At 48.8% G+C, this 24605-nt stretch overlaps 2 protein-coding genes across 2 annotated transcripts in view; one reads left to right on the top strand and one right to left on the bottom strand.

Moving 5' to 3' along the window:
• Positions 1 to 21337, top strand: part of LOC308460333 (uncharacterized protein) — a 37135-nt gene extending 15798 nt beyond the window's left edge. The window contains exons 4-6 of the mRNA XM_080976564.1: positions 4026 to 6551; positions 10165 to 10373; positions 12216 to 21337. Coding sequence (XP_080832690.1) covers positions 4026 to 6551; positions 10165 to 10373; positions 12216 to 12285 — 2805 coding nt within the window. The 3' untranslated portion in view covers positions 12286 to 21337. The remainder of the gene's footprint in view (positions 1 to 4025; positions 6552 to 10164; positions 10374 to 12215) is intronic.
• Positions 21088 to 24605, bottom strand: part of VAT1 (vesicle amine transport 1) — a 33766-nt gene continuing 30248 nt past the window's right edge. Inside the window, exon 6 of the mRNA XM_080976919.1 lies at positions 21088 to 21504. Coding sequence (XP_080833045.1) covers positions 21400 to 21504 — 105 coding nt within the window. The 3' untranslated portion in view covers positions 21088 to 21399. The remainder of the gene's footprint in view (positions 21505 to 24605) is intronic.

The raw sequence follows: 24605 nt of genomic DNA on the forward strand, positions 1-24605 counted from the left end.
GAAGGTTCCCTGCTCACATTTTCTGCCAGCTGAACTGTTTGGTATTGATTGATTGGAGTCACTGGACTTTGGAGCGACTATTTACTCAGTAGAGCTGGAAGTGCACTTTGAACATGCTCACGCACACACACTATGCAATGGGGTTTTTTGATTGTGCGCCATGAGCACTATTGAATCATAGAATCATAGACTTGTGGAGTTGGAAGGGACCCCGAGTGGCATCTAGTCCAGCCCTCCTGCAATGCAGGAATCTCAACTAAAGCATCCATGACAGATAGCCACCCAACTTCTGTTTAAAAACCTCCAAGGAAGGAGAGTCCACAACCTCCTGATAGAGACCGTTCCACTGTCAAACAGCTCTCACTGTCAGAAAGTTCTTCCCAGTACGTTTCTGAGCACAATTCAAAGGATTGGCGCTGACCTTTAAAGCCCTAAACGCCCTCGGTCCAATATACCTGAAGGAGCATCTCCACCCCCATCGTTCTGTCCGGACACTGAGGTCCAGCTCCAAGGGCCTTCTGGAGGTTCCCTCATTGCGAGAAGTGAGGTTGCAGGGAACCAGGCAGAGGGCCTTTTCGGTAGTGGCGCCCGCCCTGTGGCACGCCCTCCCAGCAGATGTCAAGGCAATAAGCAACTATTTTACTTTTAAAAGACAACTGAAGGCGGCCCTGTTTAGGGAAGTTTTTAATGTCCAATGCTGTATTGTTTTTAATATTTGGTTGGAAGCCACTCAGAGTGCCTGGGGAAACCCAGCCAGATGGGCGGGGTATAAATAATAAATGATTATGATTGTGATTATTATTATTATTATTATTATTATTATTTCCAGACTCTTTTTTTGTAACTTGAAGCCATTGGTTTGGGTCCTAGTCATGCTTAAACTGGTCACTTTTAAATTTGAAAAAAAGCAGGCATAGGCCTCTGGATCTGGAAAGCATTCCTGATGTGGAATTCGGCTTCACCCAGTTTCCTGCCAGATACCTCCCCTCTTGGCCCTGCTACGTGCCCCATAGCTGTCAAGTGTCCCTTATTTGAAGGGACAGTCCCTTATTCCAGCGCCATGTCCCACTGCTGTCCCTTATTGATAGATGTCCCTTAAATGTCCTTTAAATGATGTCCCTTAAATTTCAAAGGAAGCAGCTCCTCTCCCTCCCTCCCTGCCAGCCAGGGAGGAGGGAGGTTCCAACTGTGTTGCTTGGCTGTGTTGCTCACCCAATAAGAAGTCTAAGAACGGCTGGGGGGTGGAGCATGCATGCCTTGTGTGTGGCTAGTTAATGCAAGCTGAGGGGGTTTTTGAATGCTGGACGCCATTTTGTTGCACGTGCTGCTGCAAACTTTGCAGTGCAAAGCCAGGCCGGGGAGCCATCTTAAGTTGAGGCTGCATAGGCCTTGTGGTGCATGTGATTCAGATTCTATTCAGTTGAACCTCTGGTTACAAAGTTGGTTGGGCAGTGTTCTCGAAGCTACCAGCATGAGTTTGACCAGACTGCAGGAGGACAGGAAGACAGGAGTGCCTGGAACAGGTAAGGCTGCAGGTCCCTTATTTTGGCTGCTGGTCCCTTATTTTCAAATCTGTAAGTTGACAGCTATGACGTGCCCTTGAAGGTGCTCTTTCCTGCAAACGGCACCTGTGGACGCAAATAGCAGGCAGGGAAGGGACGATTTTGTGCCCCAACCTGGTTCAGGAACAGGGCCTGCAGCTGCTTTTCTTCCAAATAAAAGTGACCAGTTTTAAGCATCCTTTTCGAAAGTGCAAACAATGTAATTTTACCCTCAAATAAGAAAATGTGGATTCTCAGGCCTGGAATGCATTCCAGTGAACTTCGTGGTTTGAGTTTTAAGCCTGAAATGTGTACATTGTGAAGGAAAATAAATTCCCTTAAGGACAAGATGTTTCTGGGTGAGCCCATTTGATGTGGGCAGAGGGGCAAGCTCCTGACTTCTTTACATCCTGAATACTTTTGCTGTGGGGATGGTCTTGGGAGTCATTTTAACTTCTGATTTTCTTTGTGGCAGCTCCATGATTGCATGGGTAACTGCTCCCCCCCCCAAAAAAAAGGTGGTCCTGAGTTCTGAATCTGGCAAGGGATTTCATTTCCCTCTACCTTGTTTGTAAACTCATTTTTGGCAGCTTCTGAGCTGCTTTCCTGGTGACTCTCAAGCCCCTAAGTGGGAAACAAAGAGAGAAATTAAAACCGAGTCCACATTGCTGCCTTGGAGCCAGGCTTCTTTTCACCGCCTACAGAGAACATGCCCACATTTCGTTGGATGCCAGGAATGGTCAGCCACCCTTATCTTCTGAACAGAGGAAAGATGCAAAGACCTTCTCTCTGTGAGCCAATGAGTTAGTTGACAAAGGCACCTTTCCCCCATTGATGGGCATTCCTGCACCATTTTATGGTCCTTGCTTGTTTTCTGGTTAACCATGTAAATCCTTTTGTGTTATTCCACACCTCACAGCAGCGACTGGTGCCCCCCTGTTCTTTCTCAGAATTCTAGCCCCCAAAGGTTGGCAGCCCCTGCTTTGATAATAAATAATATTTTTTTATTGATACCCCGCTCTTCCCGGTTCAGAAAACCGGGCTCAGGGCGGCTAACAACAAATTTAAAACACTTAATTGATTTAACAAAAAACAGCATAAAATACAGTATGAAACGTGAATAACAATAAATTCAGAATTCAAAATCAATTTAGGGGGGAAATCCATCCAATAAACATTAGATGATCACTAGGGCTAGCTGGCTAAATTAGTCCTATTTGGGCCAGCGAGGAGACCAGGGGAGAATTAGCTGTGGGATCCCAGAGCGGGTAATCTTCATAAAAAGGGGAGGGGGAGGGAAGGAAGGGGGAATAAAAGATCAGGCTAAGTTCAAATTGAAAGCCAGGTGAAATAGCTCTGTCTTACCTAAGTGGCCATTTTGTTTATTTTTGTTCTTTCCTGGGCTGGTGTGGACAACCAGCAGCGGAGTTCCTAAAAGAACCAGGTGTTTTGATTCCCCGTGGCTTGGCTTCCTATCCACCTCTTGTTTTGGAAACCCTGATGAGAGAGAGATTACTAGCCTATGCTGAAGAAAACTGGGTTTACATAGTTTGTCATTTCTTTTTGTAAACCTGGCGTGAAGTCGGACCTTTGACAAAGGTTTTCTTTAAATAAGCCTTCCAAACAACAGTAAATCCTCTTCCACCAAGCCTGGCTGTGCTACCAGAATTGGAATCGGGGCAGGAAAAATGAGTCTTGAGGCAACAAGATTGCAGGTGCGGGGGGGCATGTTCAATGTAGAAGAGAGGCTGACTCCTTTTGATGTAAAAAGAGCACCAACACCCCTTTTTTTAATGTGTGAATGGAACAGACAGGTGACTGCCCTCATCATCCCATTTATTTTGGCCACCAAACATTTAATTACAGGTGTTTTAACAGGTGGCACTTAAAAGTTAACTGTCCAGGAACATAATGTCAGTTTGCATTTCTTGATCTGAGGTGTAGAGATCTTTCATATTCTGATTAATTCAAGAGGGTTCTGGAAGCTTCTGTGTGTGAAAGGAACAAGCAGAAGGTTCATGAGGTTTGGGTTATACCTTCAGAGAAGCTGAGGACACCTGGCTTAAACTGGGTCTTTCTGTTAAGGTCAAAAAGTAGGGACAGAAGGAGCCTGGTTTCACTTTTCCTTTTCCTTCTGGTGTGGTGTTCTTTACATAGTATGTTATAGTGTTAAGGTTTAGACTTACTATAAATTCTTGTAAGTTTAAGTCTTCTGCAACTGGTTTTCTTACAGACAGTGCCAATCCTTAGTGTATTGGATTGGTGACCATTACGCTCATTTGCTTTCAGTAGCAGTAAAGCTCTGCGGGATGAAATGTAATTGCCTCTGGTCTATTTTTTGGGGAATTCTGCAACGTGTTTTGAAGTTTTTACTATGCTAACTATACGTTGGAATTCTGCTCTGGGTCAGTATTGAGTAGAATTCCATGACACATAATTCCATCCCTGACATGCCACCTAAGCAGCTCTTGCTTTCCTCCTCAGATCTTCGTACGCGTCTGCATGAAGGTGGATTATGGCCGCTTCCCCGATGGAAAAGACACCCTGGACAGTCTGTGCCAGAGGTATGAGGGCATCCACGTCAACTTCAACACTCAGGAGATGACCTGCACTGTCAAAGGCTCCTTTGTGGAGTTGCAGTCCTTCAGCTGTGAGCTGCTGAGGTGCCTCAACAGCAAGCAAAAGGCTGGCGTTCTCTTTGCGAACGGAGGCAGATCGGCTGAGAAGGCTGCGGGAGATGGCGTCTCGCACCAGGAGGAGACTCGGGCAGAGAAGAAGAGGAAGAAGAAGAGGGACGAGGAGGAGAAGGCTGCAGCAGGCCCATTACAAGTCCAGGAGTCGGCAGAGAGCCTCATAGAGCCCCTGGAGGACTTCTCCTTAGCAATAGACTCAGACATTTACCTCTACATGCAGAAGTTCTGCGGTGAGGAATTGGGCAACATTTTCCACAAGCAGCAGGTGGGTGTTGTGGACGTCCACAGTGACGGCATCACCACCCTCTACCTGCGAGCAGCATCCAATGGGGCTGGGGGGGTTAGCGCCCTAGTTTCGGCTCACCTGGCACTGTCCCAGCTTTCTCAGCAACTGGAGGGCACCCTGCGGAAAGAGAAGGTCAACAAGCGAGATTTGGGGATCGGCGGCGGCGGGAGTTTTCCAGCAGAGCTGCAGAGCCTCTACCCTCTGCTGCTGATCCAGGAAGAGGAGGAAGATTTCTGCCTCATTGGGAATTTGGCGGAAGTTTCCCAAGCCAAGCGGCACATCCAGGAACTGATTGCCGCAAGGGGGGCAGCGCAGGATCACCGGAGACCCGGCGTTCCCCAGGCAGCGTACCTCCAGGGCCCTAGCTCTCTGCCAGCTCAGCTAGAGTCGCCGGCGGAGTCTGTGCCTAGGAAGCTGAGCTCGCCAAAGCCCAACAGCAAAGCCGAGCCCAAGCTGGCTGCCAACTTTTCAGGTCGGGGTAGCCTACCGGCATGGCTGCCAGCTGCTAGCTTGTTTCCAGCCACAGAATGCCCGGCTCCAGAGAGCGAGCGCTCCCTGCCGTATTTGTCCGCTGCTACTGAACCAAAGAGCCAGATCAGGCAAACTCTGGAATTCCAGAAAGCACTGCAGGGGATGAAAGCAGATCACTCGTCGTCCTCACCAGCAGGCACCGTGTCAAGTTCCGAGGGCTGGGCGAGCCTCGGTCTCACAGAGCCTCCATCCCTCCCAGCGGTCACGAGCGCCTTCAGATCCTTGAACCTGTTTGACACCACGGGGGCTGCCGACTTCAGAGTTTCCGAACCGAGGCCCCACCTCAGAAGGTCCAGCAGCCTCTCGCTGCAGAAGTCTCTGAGCGGCAATGAGTCCATGCCTGAGCCCTGGCTTGCAGCTCACATCAGTGCAGCCCATCTGAAGCAGGAGTCTCAGGAATATCCCCACCGTACTTTGCAGAAGGAGGTCAGAAAGGATGGGTTGACACAGGTGGAGTACAGCCAGGAAATGGAGTCTCCGATTGCCAAACAAAGGCACTCTTTGCACGCTGTCCAAAGCGATAACGGGAGTCCTTCAGGCATGCAAAAAGCAGAGGCCCTCGGAGAGTCTTGTGCTTACATTTACGACAGCTTCACCTACACTGAGCTGGCCATGGATGGACCAGAGGATGAGGCCCTGGGTGAATTGTGTAGGTACCTGAAAAATTTCGACGACCGCATTGTCGTCAGCCGGGACAGGTACAAGCTGGGCCTTATGTACCCCCGCGAGGAGAAGTTGCAAGTCCTGGAAGTGTTCCGCTTGTTCTCTGCCCGCAGGATGGCTGCCCTATCCAAGCAGACTCCCTTCCGTGATGGGGAAATTCAGGGCGAGACATCGGCTGCAGGGAGCTCTCAGCAGCCGAATGGGAGCAGGAGAGCCAGCCTGCTAGAGAGCTCCCTTGGCCCGGACAGCCTTGCCGGAGACACACCGCCCTCCCAGGCTCAGAGACAGGGCAGCGGTTTCCAGCCTGCGCCGGTGCAGAATTTCCCAAGTGACCACAGAGCATGGCAGAGTGAGGCCCTCGACCAAACCCCGGGTGCCAGCAAGCAAGGCCGCTCCAGGAGACTGTTGGCCGAGAGCAGGCAGGGCTTGCCAGACAAGTTCCATTTTGCGAGAGACTGCAATAAGGAGGGGAGCAGCCAGGAAACAGAGAGGACCCCGCTGGGCTCCTTGCCTGCCCTGCCGCTGCACGCTTCTCCCCCAGCTGGAGAGGGGGTTGCCTCAGATTTGGGCCTGAGAACCGCCAGCCTAGAAAGCGAGTCGGCGGCTGAAGAGTGTGTGCTGTGCCAAAACAGCCGCCCTGCCCTGTCCCATGCCCCCTGCCCCCACAAGCCTTGCAGGGCGCGAATCCCGGGAGGGAGCGCTTCACTAACTCACCCTGGCACCTCCGCTGGCATTCCTGGAACCTTTGGAGCTTCCACCATATCCCAAAGCCTCCCTGGGTATATCCGAGATCCGACACTCAAAATAACATACAACGTTCCTGACAGCGTGCAACAAGTAAGTACCCAGCTGCCTGCTCCCTCTGTTCCGTCCCATCCCATCTTTGATAATTGTCAAGCTGTATTTGAACTCTGCAATATATGCTCCCTATTGCATTTTGCAAAGGTTATGGGTCCCGCCAGCAGGAGGGAAAGTCAGGGGGTCTCATCCTAAACTGGCACCGGCTTACCTACTTAACATCTGGCAGACTCTGTATTTAACCTTCCGTTTGTGTTGCGTTAACAGATTATATGTGGGATAATGTGAATTGAATTGGGGAGTGGGTGGCGCTGTGGTCTAAGCCACAGAGCCTCTTGGGCTTGCTGATTGGAAGGTCGGCGGTTCGAATCCACACGACAGGATGAGCTCCCGTTGCTCGGTCCCAGTTCCTGTCAACCTAGCAGTTCAAAAGCACACCAGTACATGATGTATAGGTACCACTGCGGCAGGAAGGTAAACGGCATTTCCGGCACTCTGGTTTCCGTCATGGTGTCCCGTTGTGCCAGAAGTGGTTTAGTCATGCTGGCCACATGACCTGGAAAGCTGTCGGTGGACAAATGCCAGCTCCCTTTGCCTGAAAAGCGAGATGCGTGCCGCAACCCCATAATCTCCTTTGACTGGACTTAACCATCCAGGGGTCCTTTAGCTTTTAGACTCAGTATTTAACCTTTCATTTGTGTTGTGTTAACAGATTATATATGAGATAATGTGAATTGAATAGCCATTAGGAATAATGTCAGTTGAACAGCACATGTGCATAACAACCAACAATTGTGCACATTCTCCAGTCAGTGTGCAAAAATCTCCAGCTGGCCTTAAGGAATGTGTTTTATCAGGACAGGGTTTTGTATATTCTTTAGATAATATGCATAATCCCCATGACTCATCAGAGAATCCGCGCATGTTGGCAAAATCGCTTATACCGCCCAGTCAATATACACGGTCTCCAAGATACAACAGCCTTGGTTTCTGTTGCTCATTAATGTAGTCTTTTCAAGGTTTCACAACTGGGTGTGGACCAATCAGAAATCTTTCAGCTTGAAATAGATTGTATGCATAGTCTCGGAAGTGATGTTAGAGAATGAGGTATTGTAAATATGTACAATGACTGGTTGTTTTGTGCATCAGGTGCTCAGTTCATCTTGCACCTAATATATATGTGTGTGTGTGTGTGTGTGTGTGTGTGTGTGTGTGTGTTTTAGGGCGGTTCCTGTGCACGGGGCACTGAGCTGAGGGGGTGCAAAATTGAGAAGTTCCATAGTTGAGAAGATCCATTTGGGGCTACCAAATTTTGACCTCACACAGGGTGCCATATTACCCAAGTCGGTCCTTGATTACAGCAAGCTCCAGAATGCCTTTTAAAAAAATAGAAGTGTTAAAGTTTATATCCCAGCTTCCCTTAAAGAAGTTCAAGGCGTTCCCATTTGTGAGGTCGGTTAGGCTCAATACTAATACAGTGGAAATTCATGACTAAGTGGAGATTTGAACCTGCTTCTTCCCAGCCCTCTGCAAAGAGCCATATTTTGACGCCCTGTTCTGTGTGTCTCATATAATCTGCGCGTGGCTACCTTCTTCTTGAGTTAGAATTCCCTGCCGTTAATTCTAATTGCTGGCTGAATCTCCCACAGTCTGATCCTCTGCTCTGAATGAGCAGCGTGGTTCCAGGTCCTTTGCCAGCAACTCCAAGATGGTGGGGAAACAACGATAGCAATGCTTCTTTTGTACGGAAGACTTTATAGATGCTGCCCTAGATGAAATTTAGATGTTGCAGCCAGGCATAGCAGGATTCCATAGCATCAGTAGCTTGTTTTCACATAAATTTGTTTTACTAGCTATGAGGAAGGAGTGTTGGAATGTTCAGCGCCTGCATTCTGTGTTTGATGATATTGCAGAGGGTGGATGGAGGCAGACATTAAAGGTAAAGGGACCCCTGACCATTAGGTCCAGTCACGGACGAGTCTGGGGTTGCGGCGCTCATCTCGCTTTATTGGCCGAGGGAGCCAGCGTACAGCTTCCAGGTCATGTGGCCAGCATGACTAAGCCCCTTCTGGCAAACCAGAGCAGCGCACGGAAACGCTGTTTACCTTCCCGCCGGAGTGGTACCTATTTATCTACTTGCACTTTGACGTGCTTTCGAACTGCTAGGTGGGCAGGAGCAGGGACCGAGCAACGGGAGCTCAACCAGTCGCAGGGATTTGAACCGCTGACCTTCTGATCGGCAAGCCTGTAAGGCTCAGCGGTTTAACCCACAGCGCCACCCGTGTCCCATTACAGTGGTGCCTCGCAAGACGAAAAGAATCCGTTCCGCGAGTCTCTTTGTCTTGCGGTTTTTTCGTCTTGCGAAGCAAGCCCATTAGCGGTTTAGCGGATTAGCGCTATTAGCGGCTTAGCGGGCTTAGCGGATCAGCTGATAAGCGGCTTAGTGGATCAGCTGATAAGCGGCTTAGTGGCTTAACGGATCAGCTGTTAAGCGGCTTAGCGGATCAGCTGATAAGCGGCTTAGTGGATCAGCTGTTAAGCGGCTTAGCGGCTTAGCGGATCAGCTGATAAGTGGCTTAGCGGCTTAGGGGAAAGGGGGGGGGAGGAAAAAAACCCCGCAGGAACTCGCAAGACATTTTCGTCTTGCGAAGCAAGCCCATAGGAAATTCGTTTTGCGAAGCACCTCCAAAACGGAAAACCCTTTCGTCTATCGGGTTTTCCGTCTTGCGAGGCATTCGTCTTGCGGGGCACCACTGTACTCCTTACCTATGTTCACTTCACACCTTTTAGGATTTTTGTTGGGGGGGGGCAGGCTTTTTTTTGGGCGGGGGAGATCAGTTTTATATTGATTTGTAATGGTTTTTGCTTATTTGGGAGGCAACTGCCCCCTCTAGACTACACCCATGGGAGGAGCAGAGGAAGGAAGAAAGGTTGGAAGGGGGCCACGGTCGGAAAAGGGTTGTGAAACGCTGGTCTGTCATACCCTTTCCTCCGTCCTCTTTCTATTCTTACCATGCTCCATCCTGCACCAGTTCAAAATTATCTCTTCTTTGAAAACCGAATACAGTGGTACCTTGGGTTACATACGCTTCAGGTTACAGACTCCGCTAACCCAGAAATATTACCTCGGGTTAAGAACTTTGCTTCAGAGAAGCAAACAGAAATCGTGCTCCGGCGGTGCGGCAGCAGCAGGAGGCCCCATTAGCTAAAGTGGTGCTTCAGGTTAAGAACAGTTTCAGGTGAAGAAGGGACCTCCGGAACGAATTAAGTACCGTATTTTTTGCACCATAACACTCACTTTTTTCCTCCTAAAAAGTAAGGGGAAATGTCTGTGCGTGTTATGGAGGGAATGCCTACGGGTGGCATGCCTACGGATTTTCCTCCTCTAAAAACTACGTGCGTGTTATGGTCGAGTGCGTGTTATAGAGCGAAAAATACGGTACTTAACCCGAGGTACCACTGTATTTGCAGAGATAAGGCAGAGCAATGGCATTCCAGCCCCTTAATATGAATGCCCTGAGATTAAGCTCAGCTTTTGGGGAGTTCCTTTCCACTACACACAGAGAGAAGAGACAGAGACAAGGGACTTGCAGGTGACGTCATCATCTTTCTGTTCAAGTTTTTTTTTTTTTAAACCCTCTTCTTCCCAAAGGCTAGAGACCCTTTCCCAGGACATCTGTACCGAGGGGGCCACTTTGAGGCCTTTCTCCCAGACAACGCAGAGGGCCGGCGGTTGATGGTGCTCCTTCACAAAGCATTTGAGCGCGGTCTGACGTTCCGTATCAGATCCTGCGGTTTGGAGGAGAGGGTGACTTGGGGACCCATCCCCCACAAGACCTCCATGGAGGGGGGCAAGGCCAGGTACCGTATTTTCGCTCCGTAAGACGCACCTAACCATAAGACGCACCTAGTTTTTAGAGGAGGAAAACAAAAGAATTTATATTCTGAATGAAACAGTGGATGTATGATTTTTGTGGTTCATGCTGTGGCCACAGACACGTGATTTGACCGTGAGTTTGGGGTAGCCAAATGCAAAAATCTTGAGAATCCATGTGAATCCATGATTTGTAACCACGTTTTTGCGCCATTGCGGCCCCATGAAAAACAGTGGGTGCGTGATTTTTTTGGTGCAGGCTGTAGCCATGGACATGCTATGTGATCTGATGGTGAATTTGGGGTGACCCAATGCAAAAATCCTGAGGATCCATGGGGTTTTACTTCCCCCTTCCCAGACAGCCTCCTTTATTGCTAGCCTCCCTTATCTCTCTCCCCAATCGCTTACTGATCAACTGCTTCCTTTCAACAGTCCCTTCCCTCTTGTTTGCCTTAGTGTCTTTTCCTTGGCTGGAGCAGTTTTTTGCTCCTCCTTTTCTTCTAATTTCTCTCCTCAATGCTTTAGTCTTCCTGTCTCCTCTCCTTGCAAGTTCTCTGTCTTTACCTCCCCCCTCCCAGGCAGCCTCCTTTATTGCTAGCGTCCTTTATCTCTCTCCCCGATTGCTTGCCATCTGTGGCTTTGTTTCAACACCCACTTCCCTCTTTCAAAAAAAAAAAAAGGATGATCTGCTTTTTGCCCCTGGGCAATTCAGCTCCAGGGACCACGCATTCGCTCCATAAGACACACAGACAATTCCCCTTACTTTTTAGGAAGAAAAAAGTGCGTCTTATGGAGCAAAAAATACGGTAGGTGTTCTATGGGTGGCCAGGGTAGTGATGTTCAGCAACCTCCCACAAGGCCTCAGGGGTGGCCTTGTGAGGTCGACAGGAAAGGGACGACAAAGGAACTCTGGAATTTGAAGAATGGGATTGCCAGGACAGGAAAGGAGTCAGAGGCGGGTGTGTCCAAGGAGGAAGGGTGTTGAGGGGAGAGGATGATCATAGAAAGCCTTAAACCAAGGATGGCCAGTGGAAGAACCTCTCTCCCTGGCTGGTGTTTCCAGCAGCCGCTGTTCAGAAGAAGCACTGCTGCCTCGAATGATGGAGGCACAACAGAGCCGAATGTCAATGTGAAAGGAATGCCTTTGTAGTGGGAAAAGGCTTCTAGACGTTATGGCAGGTGCAAAGATATGCTTGGCAGCATATAGGCAGTTCCTGCTAAAATCCCCAAAGCCAGGGAAGTTGCAGAACAATTCCCGCCCCCCCCCCCCCATTGAGGGATGGGGAGCTTCGGGTTCTCTCTTTTCCTTCCCCTAGCATGAATTATGCAGATTTCCTTAATTTACATAATGCATTACAGGCCAGGGAAAAGGGATCGGGCCTCTTGTGCACAATTTCATTTTATTCCTTAGCATGAAGCAAGCACACAATATTCTTAGTGTTTTTAAGTGCCGTCTGTTTCCAAATTTTCCATCTCGTGGGGCAGGTATTGTAAATCTTTAGACTGCGGCACTGTGATCCCATGCTGCGCCTTGTGCAGACTCAGCCACTTTTCTCCAGCTGCTAAGCCCTTCGTTTCATGGTAGAGAGACACTGGGCAATGTTTGCTTGTCATCTCCCTGTTTTCTAGGAATTTCAGCTGAGAATTTCAGCTTTGCATGGGGCCCCTGTGCTTAAACCATTCCATCCCCTGTTTAGTGTCTCCCATGAGATCCTTCACAGGATAACCCAGTTGGAGCGGTGGAATATATATGCCACGGTTCCAGGAAAAGGGTTGCACTGAATGGCTTCATCCCACAGCCCACACCTGGTTTGCTTCTTTGCTTGCAGAAACGGCTACCCAGACAGCCAGTACCTCCAGCAGTTGAGTCTAAAGCTGAAAGAGCTGAACATCGAATGAAGGCCAACCCTCCTCCAAGCACCTTGGGAGCTCAGCAGCTTCCCCATCTTCCAAAGCCCATGCTTGGCATCTTGAGGAATTTGCCAAAAGACACACTCAATCCGTAATCAGGATCTTTCCACCATTAACGTCTCCCAGCACTTCTGCCTTTGGTCTTCCGGGCTTCTTGCTACATTCAGAGCACCTGAAGGCCTTTCCACGCAAAGGGATCTTGACACGAGGACTTGCCGTTTCGTTGTTCTTCTATTGTAAGAGAATGTCAGGAGTGCATGCAGGAGCCGGGCCCTGTGACCAGTAGGGCTTCGCAGGACTGGGGCCTTCTTAAGTTTGCTCTGGAGAGGCAAGGCACGGCCGCACAGGTGAGGCCACTTGGTAACTCACTGCACCTGGTAGCTAGAGCCGGAAGGGATATAAGGTCACCTTTCCCTTTGGCTCTTTACCACAGCAACATGTTTCCTGCCTTGCTGAGTTTGGCTTTGTGACTCCTTGCTTCTTGATCCTCAGACCCCTGACTTCCTGACTCCTTGCTCTCTGACACTTGGACTCTTGGCTTCTGACTCCTGGCTTCTGGACTCCCGTTCCTGCTCCCACCCCGCCATCTTGCCCCCGGTCCTGACATCCCCAGCTGGGCCTTCGATTGCCCGTGAACCGGACTGTGACAGAGAAGCTCTTTGACATGAGTGCTGTTCACATGCCTTCTGAAGGGGTACAAGTCACATGAGAGGACTGCCGCACTTGCTTTGGTGGTGTACTCAACCAAGCAGTCATAAGATGCCATGACATTACTAATAGGTCATGCCACAGAGTCTGAGGGAGCTCCCTGTCCTGGCTCCTGCCGCAAAACACGCAAGCAGAGTCTCTTACTTGGAAGTAAGAAATAGATTTGTATACGGGCCCAGCAGCCGTGGTTCAGGAGCAGGGCAAGTAGTTCAGAACTGGATTTAAGTGGCATAGATGTCCCAACAAGTTTCCAGGCCCTGCCCTCCAAGCTTCTAAAGACTAGAGGCTGATGTAAGTGCTCGCTTGGACGGACTCCCTTGCCATGCGGAAATGTCAGAATTGCAAACACATGCTCTGTTGGTGTGGGTGGATCTGGTCCTATCCGCAAAGGCAGCAACTGGTTGTATGTGACAGGGCTGCCCCCACCTTCCCAGGCTACCCAGCCATTCGCAGTCTTTGCAGAGGCTCTGTGATCTGCAGGAAGGTCAGGCTGGGGGTGGAAAGAGCCAGAATCCCTCCTTCCCCTTGGGGAAGAAAGGAGAGATCCCGCTCCCCACTGGCTTTTTCCTTCTCCTGCATCAGAGCCCACCAGGCAGGCGTTTATGTAACAGCAATTCTCACACAAAAGGGAAGGGGGCAAGGAAGTGGGATGAAGGCCTCCCTTGCTCAGGTCCCCTTGCAAGCATTGAAAGCAGTAAGTTATTTGTGCATGTGATTCGGTGCCAGGCCTAAAGCTACACTATTACTGGGAGAAGAGGACAAAGGAACGTGGGGAGGCACTCCCAGGCCTTCAGATCTTGGCGTTGTGATCTCGCTCCTAGCCTTGCAGGGAGAATTGTCCTCAGGGAGGGAGGGGTTAAAAAGCAAGCACTTACAGTAGACCTGCCACTTACTGGTATGCATTCAGTTTGACACACCTGGCAAGTTGCGGTTCTACTGTAAATAAAAGCTCTTGTCCTGTGTCTCCACTTGTGCCTTGTAGCTTGAGTGTTTGAGAAACTTGCAAATAAAGCTGTATTAATTCTCCAGCCTTGCTTCCTTCTCCATGATGACCAGGTTGCCCACATTGCAAGGTTTGCTTATCTTTAAATGCGGCTGTAACTGTAATGGACCCTGTGTTGCACCAACAGACCAAATATATACCTTAGAACAGCGCTTCTCAAATGTTTTTCCATGTACCACTCAAAAAATAGCTGATGGCAGACAACTGGTCTGCCTGTTATAGAAATCATAACACACTGTGCTAGGTGCTGTATGAATTTGATTGCATTTCCGGTTTTAATGTGTTATCGCATTACAATTGCATTCCATAGAATTCAAATTGTAATACAATATGCGAAGAATAAAAGCAATAAGATTACAAATAAAAACCAATATGAATATGTAACACAGACATGTTGTGGGCCATATGAACGAAGTTTTCTGCCTTAGAAAGTTGCAAGACGAAAGTTGAACTCCAGAATCTATTCCAGGCTTCCTCAACCTCGGCCCTCCAGATGTTTTGAGACTACAGTTCCCATCATCCCTGACCACTGGTCCTGCTAGCTAGGGATCATGGGAGTTGTAGGCCAAAACCATCTGGAGGGCCAAGGTTGAGGAAGCCTGATATTCCGAATGCAAGGACACAGCACCTAGAAATTGTGAAGTTATAATAAAGAGACGTTTTATTTTTATCCTGCCTGCCCACAGTTTTATAACTCTTCCTTTGGATTGTCTTTTTTTCTGAACCCAAAATGTGCCAAGTCTTTCTTCACATGTAGAGTACCATTATATTATTATTTCCCCCCCAGTTGGCAGATGTGGTAAGTTACAGCCGTGTGAATATCAGTGCACATACTCCTGCACCTCTCCCTGCCAGCTGCGGATCTGGAAACTTTCTGAAACTTCCCAGAAAACGCAAATAAAGGATTCTCATTCTTGGCTGCAAAGCTCAGAGTGAATAACCACCAAGCTACTTTTGAATGAATGGAAGAGCTGAAGATCACAAGACAACGCTTGTCTTTCTTTTTCGTTATGCTTTTAATGAACACCCAGAAAACACATAAGGCATATGGTAACATTAGGCAGACTAGCATTTCATGTCTGAAATCTGTGTAAACAGCATTGGCACATTTGCGTGGTCGACGCACACGCACACACACACATACACACACGTGCGCAAGCAGAAAAGAGCGAGCTTCTTTCGAAACACCATACGAGACTTTTGAAGAAGCGCCTTGAACCATAAGAAAACACACAAGCTGCTCATCACGAACCATCAAAAGAGGAACGAATGGGACATTGTGCCACAGCCTGCAGTGATAGGGACTGCGGCCATGTGCCCTGGCTGCTAACTGCCCTTCGCTCAGCAGAGGCGCCCCAGGCCTTAAGGGTATCTGGCAACATTAGTGGTGGCTCCACAGGTGATTTGAGCTGTATCGGGCATACCTGCCGATGACCGTAACGCCTGGAGGCTCCTCACTTGTCACTCAAGACGACACCACACAAAAACACAAACATGCAAATAAAATGTATTGACACAGGCAGGGCCTTCCTTGCATCTTCCTCCCCTCCCTCGACCACCTCGACTCTCGTTTTCCCTTCCACCATCTCTCACACAATGTTCCTTGTTAACGTTTTCGCGAGCCAAGCTCAACCCAATCCAAAACTTGGAGAACATTTTTTGGGGGAAGAGCGGCACGGATGCAACTCTTCAAATTCTGAAGGACGTTTACGCCAAGTCTAGTGTGTCCCGCCAATCTGCCTGAGGATCAATGTTCTTTTATCGCAGAGCTGAAAAATTGAGTGCTTTTAACCCACCCCCAACTCCCTCCATCACCAAAAGAGTTACAGACGACACTATGAATAGGAACGTCGTAAAAATGTGGATTAGGCAACTGTGATTTTGATATTTTGCAAGGAGGCCCACCGTCAAGAGGATTTTCTGGATAAAATCCGTGCTCAGTTGAGTTTTACCTCAGGCACCAACACAGGTGCTAGCTTTGGCACATGATGGTTTTGTTTTATTTTTAAATCACTCTGAGGCAACTTTGCCCCTCATATCTATGTTGTGTGAATGGTTCCTTACATGGTGGGAACTGGCGCTGTCCATGCCACACCAAAATGCGTCGAACTGTAGCTCACATGGGGGCCAGTAGCTTAGGAAGGCAGTGAAACTGAGATAGCCTCATTGCCTTCAGTAATAGCTTGGGTGTGGTGTTGTACTTAAAGTCCATTGAGCTGGAGGGGAGAGGGGGTGAGAAGGCACATTTGCAGTTGAATTGTTCAGACTTTGGCCCTCCATTATAGCCCACCATATCCTAAACAGCAGCCTTCACCTGCCTCGCTTTAGCTCAAAACGCCATTTCATCTTATCTTGAAACAGTGCAACAAAAATCCATACGGAAAACAAGAGCGTTCATATTGTGACGAGTTTTGCCCTTTGGAGTCAAGAAAACTCAGGTGACAGCTTATCTTTCCCCCCACCCCCACTTTGGTCCTTGAAGTTAAGTACATGCAGTTTCAACAAATTACCGTATTTTTCGCTCTGTAAGACGCACCAGACCACAAGACGCACCTTGTTTTGGGAGGAGGAAACAAGAAAAAAAAATATTCTGAATCTCAGAAGCCAGAACAAGAGGGATTGCTGCGCAGTGAAAGCAGCAATCCCTCTTGCTGTTCTGGCTTCTGGGATAGCTGCGCAGCCTGCATTCACTCCATAAGACGCACAAACATTTCCCCTTACTTTTTAGGAGGGAAAAAGTGAGTCTTATAGAGCAAAAAATACGGTATTTTTTTTAAAGAGGGCCAAGGGCCTTTAATACCTGTGGCCCGTTAAAAAACAAAAACAAAAAACAGTTGTCTTAAACACACACCCAACACTCATACTCTCACACAATTAAGTCACAAAATAAGGGGGCGTTACTATAAAATTCAAGATTACAGTGTTAATCAGCAAGGCAACAAAGAGCAAAGTTACAGTGCTTTAAGATTGGATGTCTCCTGTATTTATCTTTTAAAAAAAAACTTTAGGTACTAAGCACTAAGACAAGTCTGTGTTAAATGTCTAGCACAAAGGGGGAGATATTTTACTGTTCAGGAGGAGTGTTTCAGAACTGTCAGGTGTGGGGGGAGCTGCAAAAAAAACACACAAACAGGAAGGGAATAGGATCATCACTTGCTGTTGCTACGGGTTCATGTTTTCTGGTTTTTCTAAGTGTTTTTGCACATGGGACGAATGCCTTTTCACCTCTCTTCCCAAGAGCAGTGGGATAACCTTTTTTTAAAAAAGCTACTGAGCCAAATCCATGCTCCTTGTAGCTTCCTAGAGCACATTAATATTCAGAAGTGGTGCTCTGGAAGATTTAAGGCTGCAACCCTACATATATTTTACCTGGGAGAAAATCTAATTGAGCATCATAATAGGTCTTCCTTTTGAGGAGGTGTGTGTAAGATTGCACAGAAGAAAGACTTTCTCAGCACATCTCTGAAAATGTCCAATGGCTCCCAGCAATTTGGGATCTCGGGAGAGCTCAGCTCAAGTTCTCAGAGAGCACCACGGGTTCATGCGCTTGCGCAGAGGCACACTGAAATGTGCCAGCCTCATCGCTGCTTGTGTAAAATACAAGCCATAAATATTTGTGTGTTCGCACAAGGTCCCGGCGAGAGGGAGGAGAAATCTTCTAAACAACTCAGACCTTACTCAATGTCTGAACAAGGCACTGGCGACAGGGTGGGGTGGAGTAACAACGCAGTATAGAAGTTCTTACCAAGGCAAGGCAGTATTAAACAGGATGAGGTTACAAGAGTTTTGGAATGCCATCCGGAATAAGGCACCAGGCAGCAGCAAGGAGGAAGGCAAGACAGAAAGGAGGATATATATATTTTTTAAAAACACGGAATAGTGAATTTTTGCACCATTTCCCCTCTCTCTGTGGGAGATGGAAGCTCCATGTGTTATCTTTTTTTCACTTACCACACGGCAGAGTTGGGAGTCCCGCCGGCAAATGTTGCAATCCTATGCAAACTTACCTTGGAGTAAGTCCCACTGAACTCAGTGGAGCTTACTACTGGGTGAACACACAAGTGACCCGGACTTAGAGGAGAAGAAAGGACTATGTTGGGAGGTTCGCAGCCTCAGCAAGTCGGCAGGCAATGTTTGTTCTTCAGTATAGCCGCTCTCCACTGACAGCCCATCTTGGCCTGGGTTACATTTGACTGATCTGTGAGACGGTGGCTAGCCAGCCGGCCTTGCCTTACGAACATACGTTAAGCTGGCTTGTGCCAAGTCAGAATATGGAGCGCCAGTGGCCAGGAGTTCACAGCTGGGAGTCTTTTGTGCCATCAGTCTTTCCCGACATCTTTCAACAACGGTCAGCAAGGACTGAACTTGCGACCACCTGCCTGCAGTTCATGTGCTACACTTTTGGCCAATCCCAACCCTAGGGCCCTGTAAGCATTAATCTGACATTTGCAATACCCTTCGCTAAGAGTGGCATGGTAGGATGAAGAATGCTTGACCCATGCTAAATGGCCTTAAATCCAAGTTGCTTGAGAAGATGGGACAGCCCCCCCCCCCAAAAAAATATTCCAGCACTTTACATGGAGGGTTAATATATCCTGGGACAAAAAGAAAAGAGGCGCAGCAAGGAAAAAGAACAGAGTTCCCAGAATCGGCTCTTTGCAACTTTTGGTTAGAATAATCCTCCTGACTTTCGGTTGTTAAGATCAAGTTATTTTCCATGCTGATGGTGTAAGAAACCTCCTTGCCTAGCTCACTCGCAGAAATTGCTAATGGACCTGTTTGTTGCGTGTGTGGGTAGCTAAAGGGGACGCCTTGAAAAACGTCGGCATCAGCAACTGCTTCAGCAGCCAAATGCTTGGATGGACTGGGAAAGGCTCTTTTTGGCACTCTCACACGCTGAAGGTGCGAGATTCAAAATGTTGGTGCTGACCTTTAACGCCCTAAACGGCCTCAGTCCTATATACCTGAAGGAGTGTCTCTACCCCCATCGTTCAGCCTGGACACTGAGGTCCAGCTCCAAGGGCCTTCTGGCGGTTCCCTCACTGTGAGAAGTGAGGTTACAGGGAACCAGACAGAGGGCCTTCTCGGTGGTGGCACCCGCCCTGTGGAACGCCCTCCCATCAGATGTCAAGGAAATAAGCAGCTATCTTATTTTTAAAAGATATCTGAAGGCAGCCCTGTTTAGGGAAGTTTTTAATTTATGATGCTGTATTGTTTTTAACACTCGATTGGGAGCCGCCCAGAGTGGCTGGGGAAACTCAGCCAGATGGGTGGAGTATAAATAATAAATTATTATTTTTATAAGGTGTGAAGTCTCTGTGCCTCCCGCAACAGGGCCTAAAAGGCAGGGGTGGAGAACTCGCATCCCTCTGTATGTTGCTGGGCGACTGGCCATGCTGGTTGTGACTGATGGGAGCTCTAGCGGGCCTCAGGTTGTCTGTCCCTTCTTACCATAAGGTAAGGTGGAAACATTCCTGCAGGCAATTCCTGGCAGCAAGGGTTCACCGTGAGCCAAAACACAGTCCACGCTCGCCTTCCACTCTCACTATGGGGCTGGGAAGAGGGGGAAAGGGAACCAGGGGGAAATGCCCAGGTTTTACTGTTGCGATTCCCTGTACTCTTTATCGTTTCTTTACGCCAGGCAGAGGCAGAACGCTACCCTTGGAGGTTTGCTGCCTTCGCCAGGTATGAACATCAAGGGGAAGTGAGTTGGATCCCTTTGGTTGGACCTAGGACAGCTTCCTGGAAGGTGGGCCAAAGCTTACCCCAAGGCAGATACAGCAATGCTTGGAGGGGAAATTCAAAACAGGCGCAATTTTTAAGGGCCGTATCTACTCCATGTGTCGAGCTACAGAGTGATGCTTTGTGGCCCGAGGACTTAAAAAGGTCGAGAGGTTTGCTGAAATGGAAGATAGGGGGGGAAAGAAGGCTCAAAGAAGAGATTAGAGCCCGCAGAAGTGGCACCACACAGCTTAAGGCAGCACAGCGACTCATTTTCCACACAGACCACTAACCAAAAGTGACAGGACCGGAAGCAGAAACTCTCTGCTCGTTGCAGACAACTGCTAAATTTCGCTGCCTGTTCTCCCACAGCCTGACAGGAAATGTAAACGTAAAGGGAACATTTAGCCAGCGTGTAATTCTGCTAGCTGTGTTCTGGAAGGCAACCGGCCTGTGCCACGCACCTGAAGGTGCTCTTGCTCTCGAAGAAAAACGACGACCAAGAGTTGCAGCAGGGAAGGGTTTCAGTGTCCCTTCCCCCAGCCAGATTGCGTGTAGATTGTTTTCCCCATTCAAACATCCAACCACCAAGTCATGTGCCATTTACATGACCAGGACAGCTGATTCTGCAAGCGATAGCACGGTTTTTGAGATTGCCGACAAGTCAGCTGATTGAAGACTAGTCAGCTGTTTGGCACCGTTGTGTATGTGTCTACACAACCCAATTAAAGTGGAAAAAACCCCCAAGGTGTCTCTCAAAAGAAATCTAGGTGCTTTCTGTTGCCTCCTTCACATAACCATTGCAATTGCCAGGGCAGGGGTTTTTTTATTTAAAAAATGGTTTAGATATGCTAATTTTGCCAGCGTAGCAAATGGACATTTGCGTACTGGAGGAGGTGACAGGATCAAGGGCATGTCTGCATCAAGATAACGCAGAGGAACAATTCTCTGCCTCTCCTCCATTCTTCGTGTCACAGCAGAGCTGAAAAAGTTGGATGCGTCTTGCTTATTAAATTTGCCCATCGGAAGCGGCAGGTTTGAAGCTCCGTTTCCATGGAGACTTTCGATGGCTGCTGTAATAATAATGTGAGTTTTACATGCTCTAAAGTTATTAGTCACCAGAGGCAGGGGAGGGACTGGGCGGGAAGAGAAGAGGGCTCAGGAGGTGAATTTGGCATGGATTTTGTGGAGTTGTGGGTAGGTTACAAATAAAGGTAAAAGAAGGACCCAGAAATCAAGAGGAAATTTCAGTGGGTGTGTACTTGACTCAGGCACCTGCAAGTTCACATTGGGCCTTGTTATTCCTTTAATGAAGAGTTAATGCTACAGGAGCAGAGATGTAGGATCAATGCAATTCCTCTCTGTGATTACTTTCTATTTATTTACTTTTGAAAGGAGGCCGGCCAATGCTTTAGAGATGGTGCAAAGCGTTCTGTGAAACCCAGAAGCTTGCATCGCCTCCAGAGGCCACCAACCAACGACAATACATGTGTCTTTTCGGTCCTTACACCACTTATTCCATGAACAGCAGTGAGAGATCTATATGCCCATTCCTACTTCCATCAAAGGGTCAGACATGGGGAGGGGGACAGGTTTTAAAAAAAATAACACAACCCAAAATACAACAACATGAGGACCTGAGGTCAGACAATCCACCCACGCCTTTCACTTTAGTTCTCTGCTGCTTTGCTTTCGTCCTTCGGTGGTGCTTCGGGAATCAGCACAACTTTCCCAACGTTCTTCTTCTCTTGCATCTGCTTCATGGCATCTACCACCTGCAGGGGGAGAAGGAGGAGGGGCTTCATTTTCTTCCTTAAGGGTCTTTCAGCTGGGACTAGTCCTGCCCCCCCCCCCCAATACACACACATCAATCCTATTAGGCGGCAAAGACAATTGTGGGATCTCTCGGAACTGGTCCCCTTGGAATAGGGTCAAAATTCCATCTGCAACGTTGGTCAGCCAGATACAACAGCCAAAGGGAGATTGCCCCCCCGGCAGTCTCTGAGAAACAGAAGTACCCAGCCACTGATTTTCAGCCTTGGATTGACAAACGCTTCATGAATTTGTGCAGTCCTGGAATGCTATTCAGATAGCTGCAGCTTTTGCAACATCCACTGCCAACAAACTCAGCCAGTTCGCAATTCAATGTGTGAGCGTTTCCTTTTTACCATGGCAGAGTTACTGCTAATCAAAAGGTAAAGGACCCCTGGACGGTTAAGTCCAGTCAAAGGCGACTATGGGGTTGTGGCGCTCATCTCGCTTTCAGGCTGAAGGAGCCAGCGTTTGTCCACAGACAGCTTTCCGGGTCATGTGGCCAGCAGGACTAAACTGCTTTTGGCGCAACAGGACACAGTGACGGAAACCAGAGCGCACGGAAATGCCATTTGCCTTCCCACTGCAGCAGTAACTAATTATCTACTTGCACTGGTGTGCTTTCGAACTGCTAGGTTGGCAGGAGCTGGGACAGAGCAACGGGAGCTCACCCTGTTGCGGGGATTCGAACCGCCGACCTTCCAATCGGCAAGTCCAAGATGCTCAGTGGTTTAGACCACAGCGCCACCCACATCCCTTACCAACTGCTAATGAACCATCCTAACAGCAGAAAGGAATGTTTCATTCAGCAGCTATCAAATCTTTCCTAGACAAGGCAAGTCCAAAGTCCATTTCAGGGGCCTAATCAGTTTAATCCGGCCCCTGTGGCAGTTTATTTCCCGGGGTAAAATCCTAAAAAAACCTCAACAACTTCAATCCTGAAATAAGTTAAACAACTTTGGTTGGCCCTTTTCGGCCCTCAAGGCCCTTCACTTCATCAAATCTGGCCCTCTTTGAAAAAGTTTGGACACCACTGTCTAGACTCTTCTGATTCTGCAATTCCTTAACCCTTTTTGGAAACCGATTTCAAGGAACAGGAGCTTTTTACAGCTCAGATGCAGCAAATGGGTGTTTTTTTCCCCTTTCCACCCCACACATTTTCAGCTTAATTAAAAGTGGCTGGAATCCACTTGTTACTGTGTGCATCAGAATGCATAGCCAGGAGGCAACAGAAGAAGGTAATCTCAGGAAAAAACCGCCCCCATCCTTGCCCCCTTTCTGGTTCGCCTGCCTCTCTTCTTCCCCCCCACCCCCAATAAGAGATTCCCAAGCAGGGATCATAAGCAACCTGGCCAAATCTCCAAAACAGTTCGAAAGCACACCAGTGCGAGTAGATAAATAGGTTCCGCTGTGGTGGGAAGGTAAACGGCATTTCCGTGCACTCTGGTTTCCATCACTGTGTTCCGTTCATTTCCCAAGCCAGTTTTCAGTGTTGGGTCTTGGAACACATAAGGCAACAAGGCCAGGAGATCTCTAAACAAGGGTTCAGTGCCTGGGAGCTTCTTTTAAAAGGCTCAGCCCTGCAAGAGCCAAACGCCAAGACTGGGAAGAGTGGTTGCCACAGAGAATCAGACCGTTGGGTCTATCCTGCTCAGTGCTGCTTACATCTGAACTACCGGGTTCTCTTGCAGTCCTGCCTGCAAATGCAAAGGATTGAACCTTTTGTGAAAATAAAAACCACACAATGAACTTACTCACTAAAGCCCAGCACTAGATTTGCTGGGGTTGGGTTTGTCCCTTGTTCCTCCTCTCTCTTAATGAGCAGCAAATACACATGTGATCTAATGACTCAACTTATTTCTTCACTCGCTCCCCACAGCACCCCGCCTCATGACTAAACACAAAGTCACGCAGTGAAAGGCTTTGTTCGAAATCACCCTGCTCCCCACGCTAGGGCTGAGCGATAACTGGTTATCAGTATCGCACGTAGATGTCAACTTTCAGATTTGAAAATAAGGGATCAGCAGCCTTGAAAATAAGGGATCAGCAGCCTCACCTGCCGCGGGGACAGTCTACGGGATATCTAACAATCTGGGATAGGAGCGGGAAATGGCGCTGGAATAAGGGAATTTCCCGCAAAAAAGGGGAAGGTTGGCAGCTATGGTATCGCAACGTATCACCAGCAGGACATCGCGATATATCAATATCTGACGATATCTGAAATAAGGAAGGAACTATACAGAGGCGAACAGGACAATGTCCTGACGACTACTAGTACTTAGGGGTCCAAAATGGTTAAATGACAACATTATCAATCGACACACACTCCGTTTCATCAGCAGGCAAGGCAAAATGCATCCCAACAGGACTTTGGGTTTTGGACTTGGCTACCAATTGGTGGTATTCAGGGGAATCCAAAGTACGATGATGAGTCATAGTGAATACAAATAATCTGGGACTGCCAGGCTGCCAGCAGGAATGATGGAGGCAGAAGCGGCGGCAGCCTGGCAGCAGGGGCACAATAATCAGCAGCCTGCGAAGCATTGCCACGTCAGTGGGTGACAGCAGCAGCAGAAGCGGCGGCAGCCTGCAATGCCTTGCCATGGCGGTGGCAGTAGTGGCAGGCCTTGCAGTGGCAGCAGGAGACAGCGGCAGAAGCTGAGGCAGGTCGCCACAGCTTCTGCCACCGCCTCCCACTACCGCCAGGAGGACTTGCAGGCTGCTGCCACTTCTGCTGCCAAATCCTGCCGCCACTGCAAGGCCTCTCAGGCCAGTGCCGTTACTGCTGCCACTTCCCATCGCCACCGCGAGTCCTCGCAGGCCACCGCCGCTACTGCCGCCACTCTCTATCACCTCCACAAGGCCTTGCAGGCTGCCACCGCTACTGCCGCCATCTCCCATCACCGCTGCGAAGCCATCTCCCGTCACCACCGCCTGTGCCTGCCTGAAGCTAATTTCTCATCCTCTCTCTCTGTGCCTCTCCTGGTTCTAAGAAACCAGGGAGGAGGGGAGCTGGTCACAGCAACAGACTCTTCCCAGTCTGTTTCATCTCTGACTCTCCCCC

Source organism: Podarcis pityusensis, assembly GCF_964106645.2.
Source record: "Podarcis pityusensis genome assembly, chromosome: 13".
Classification (NCBI taxonomy): Eukaryota; Metazoa; Chordata; class Lepidosauria; order Squamata; family Lacertidae; genus Podarcis; species Podarcis pityusensis.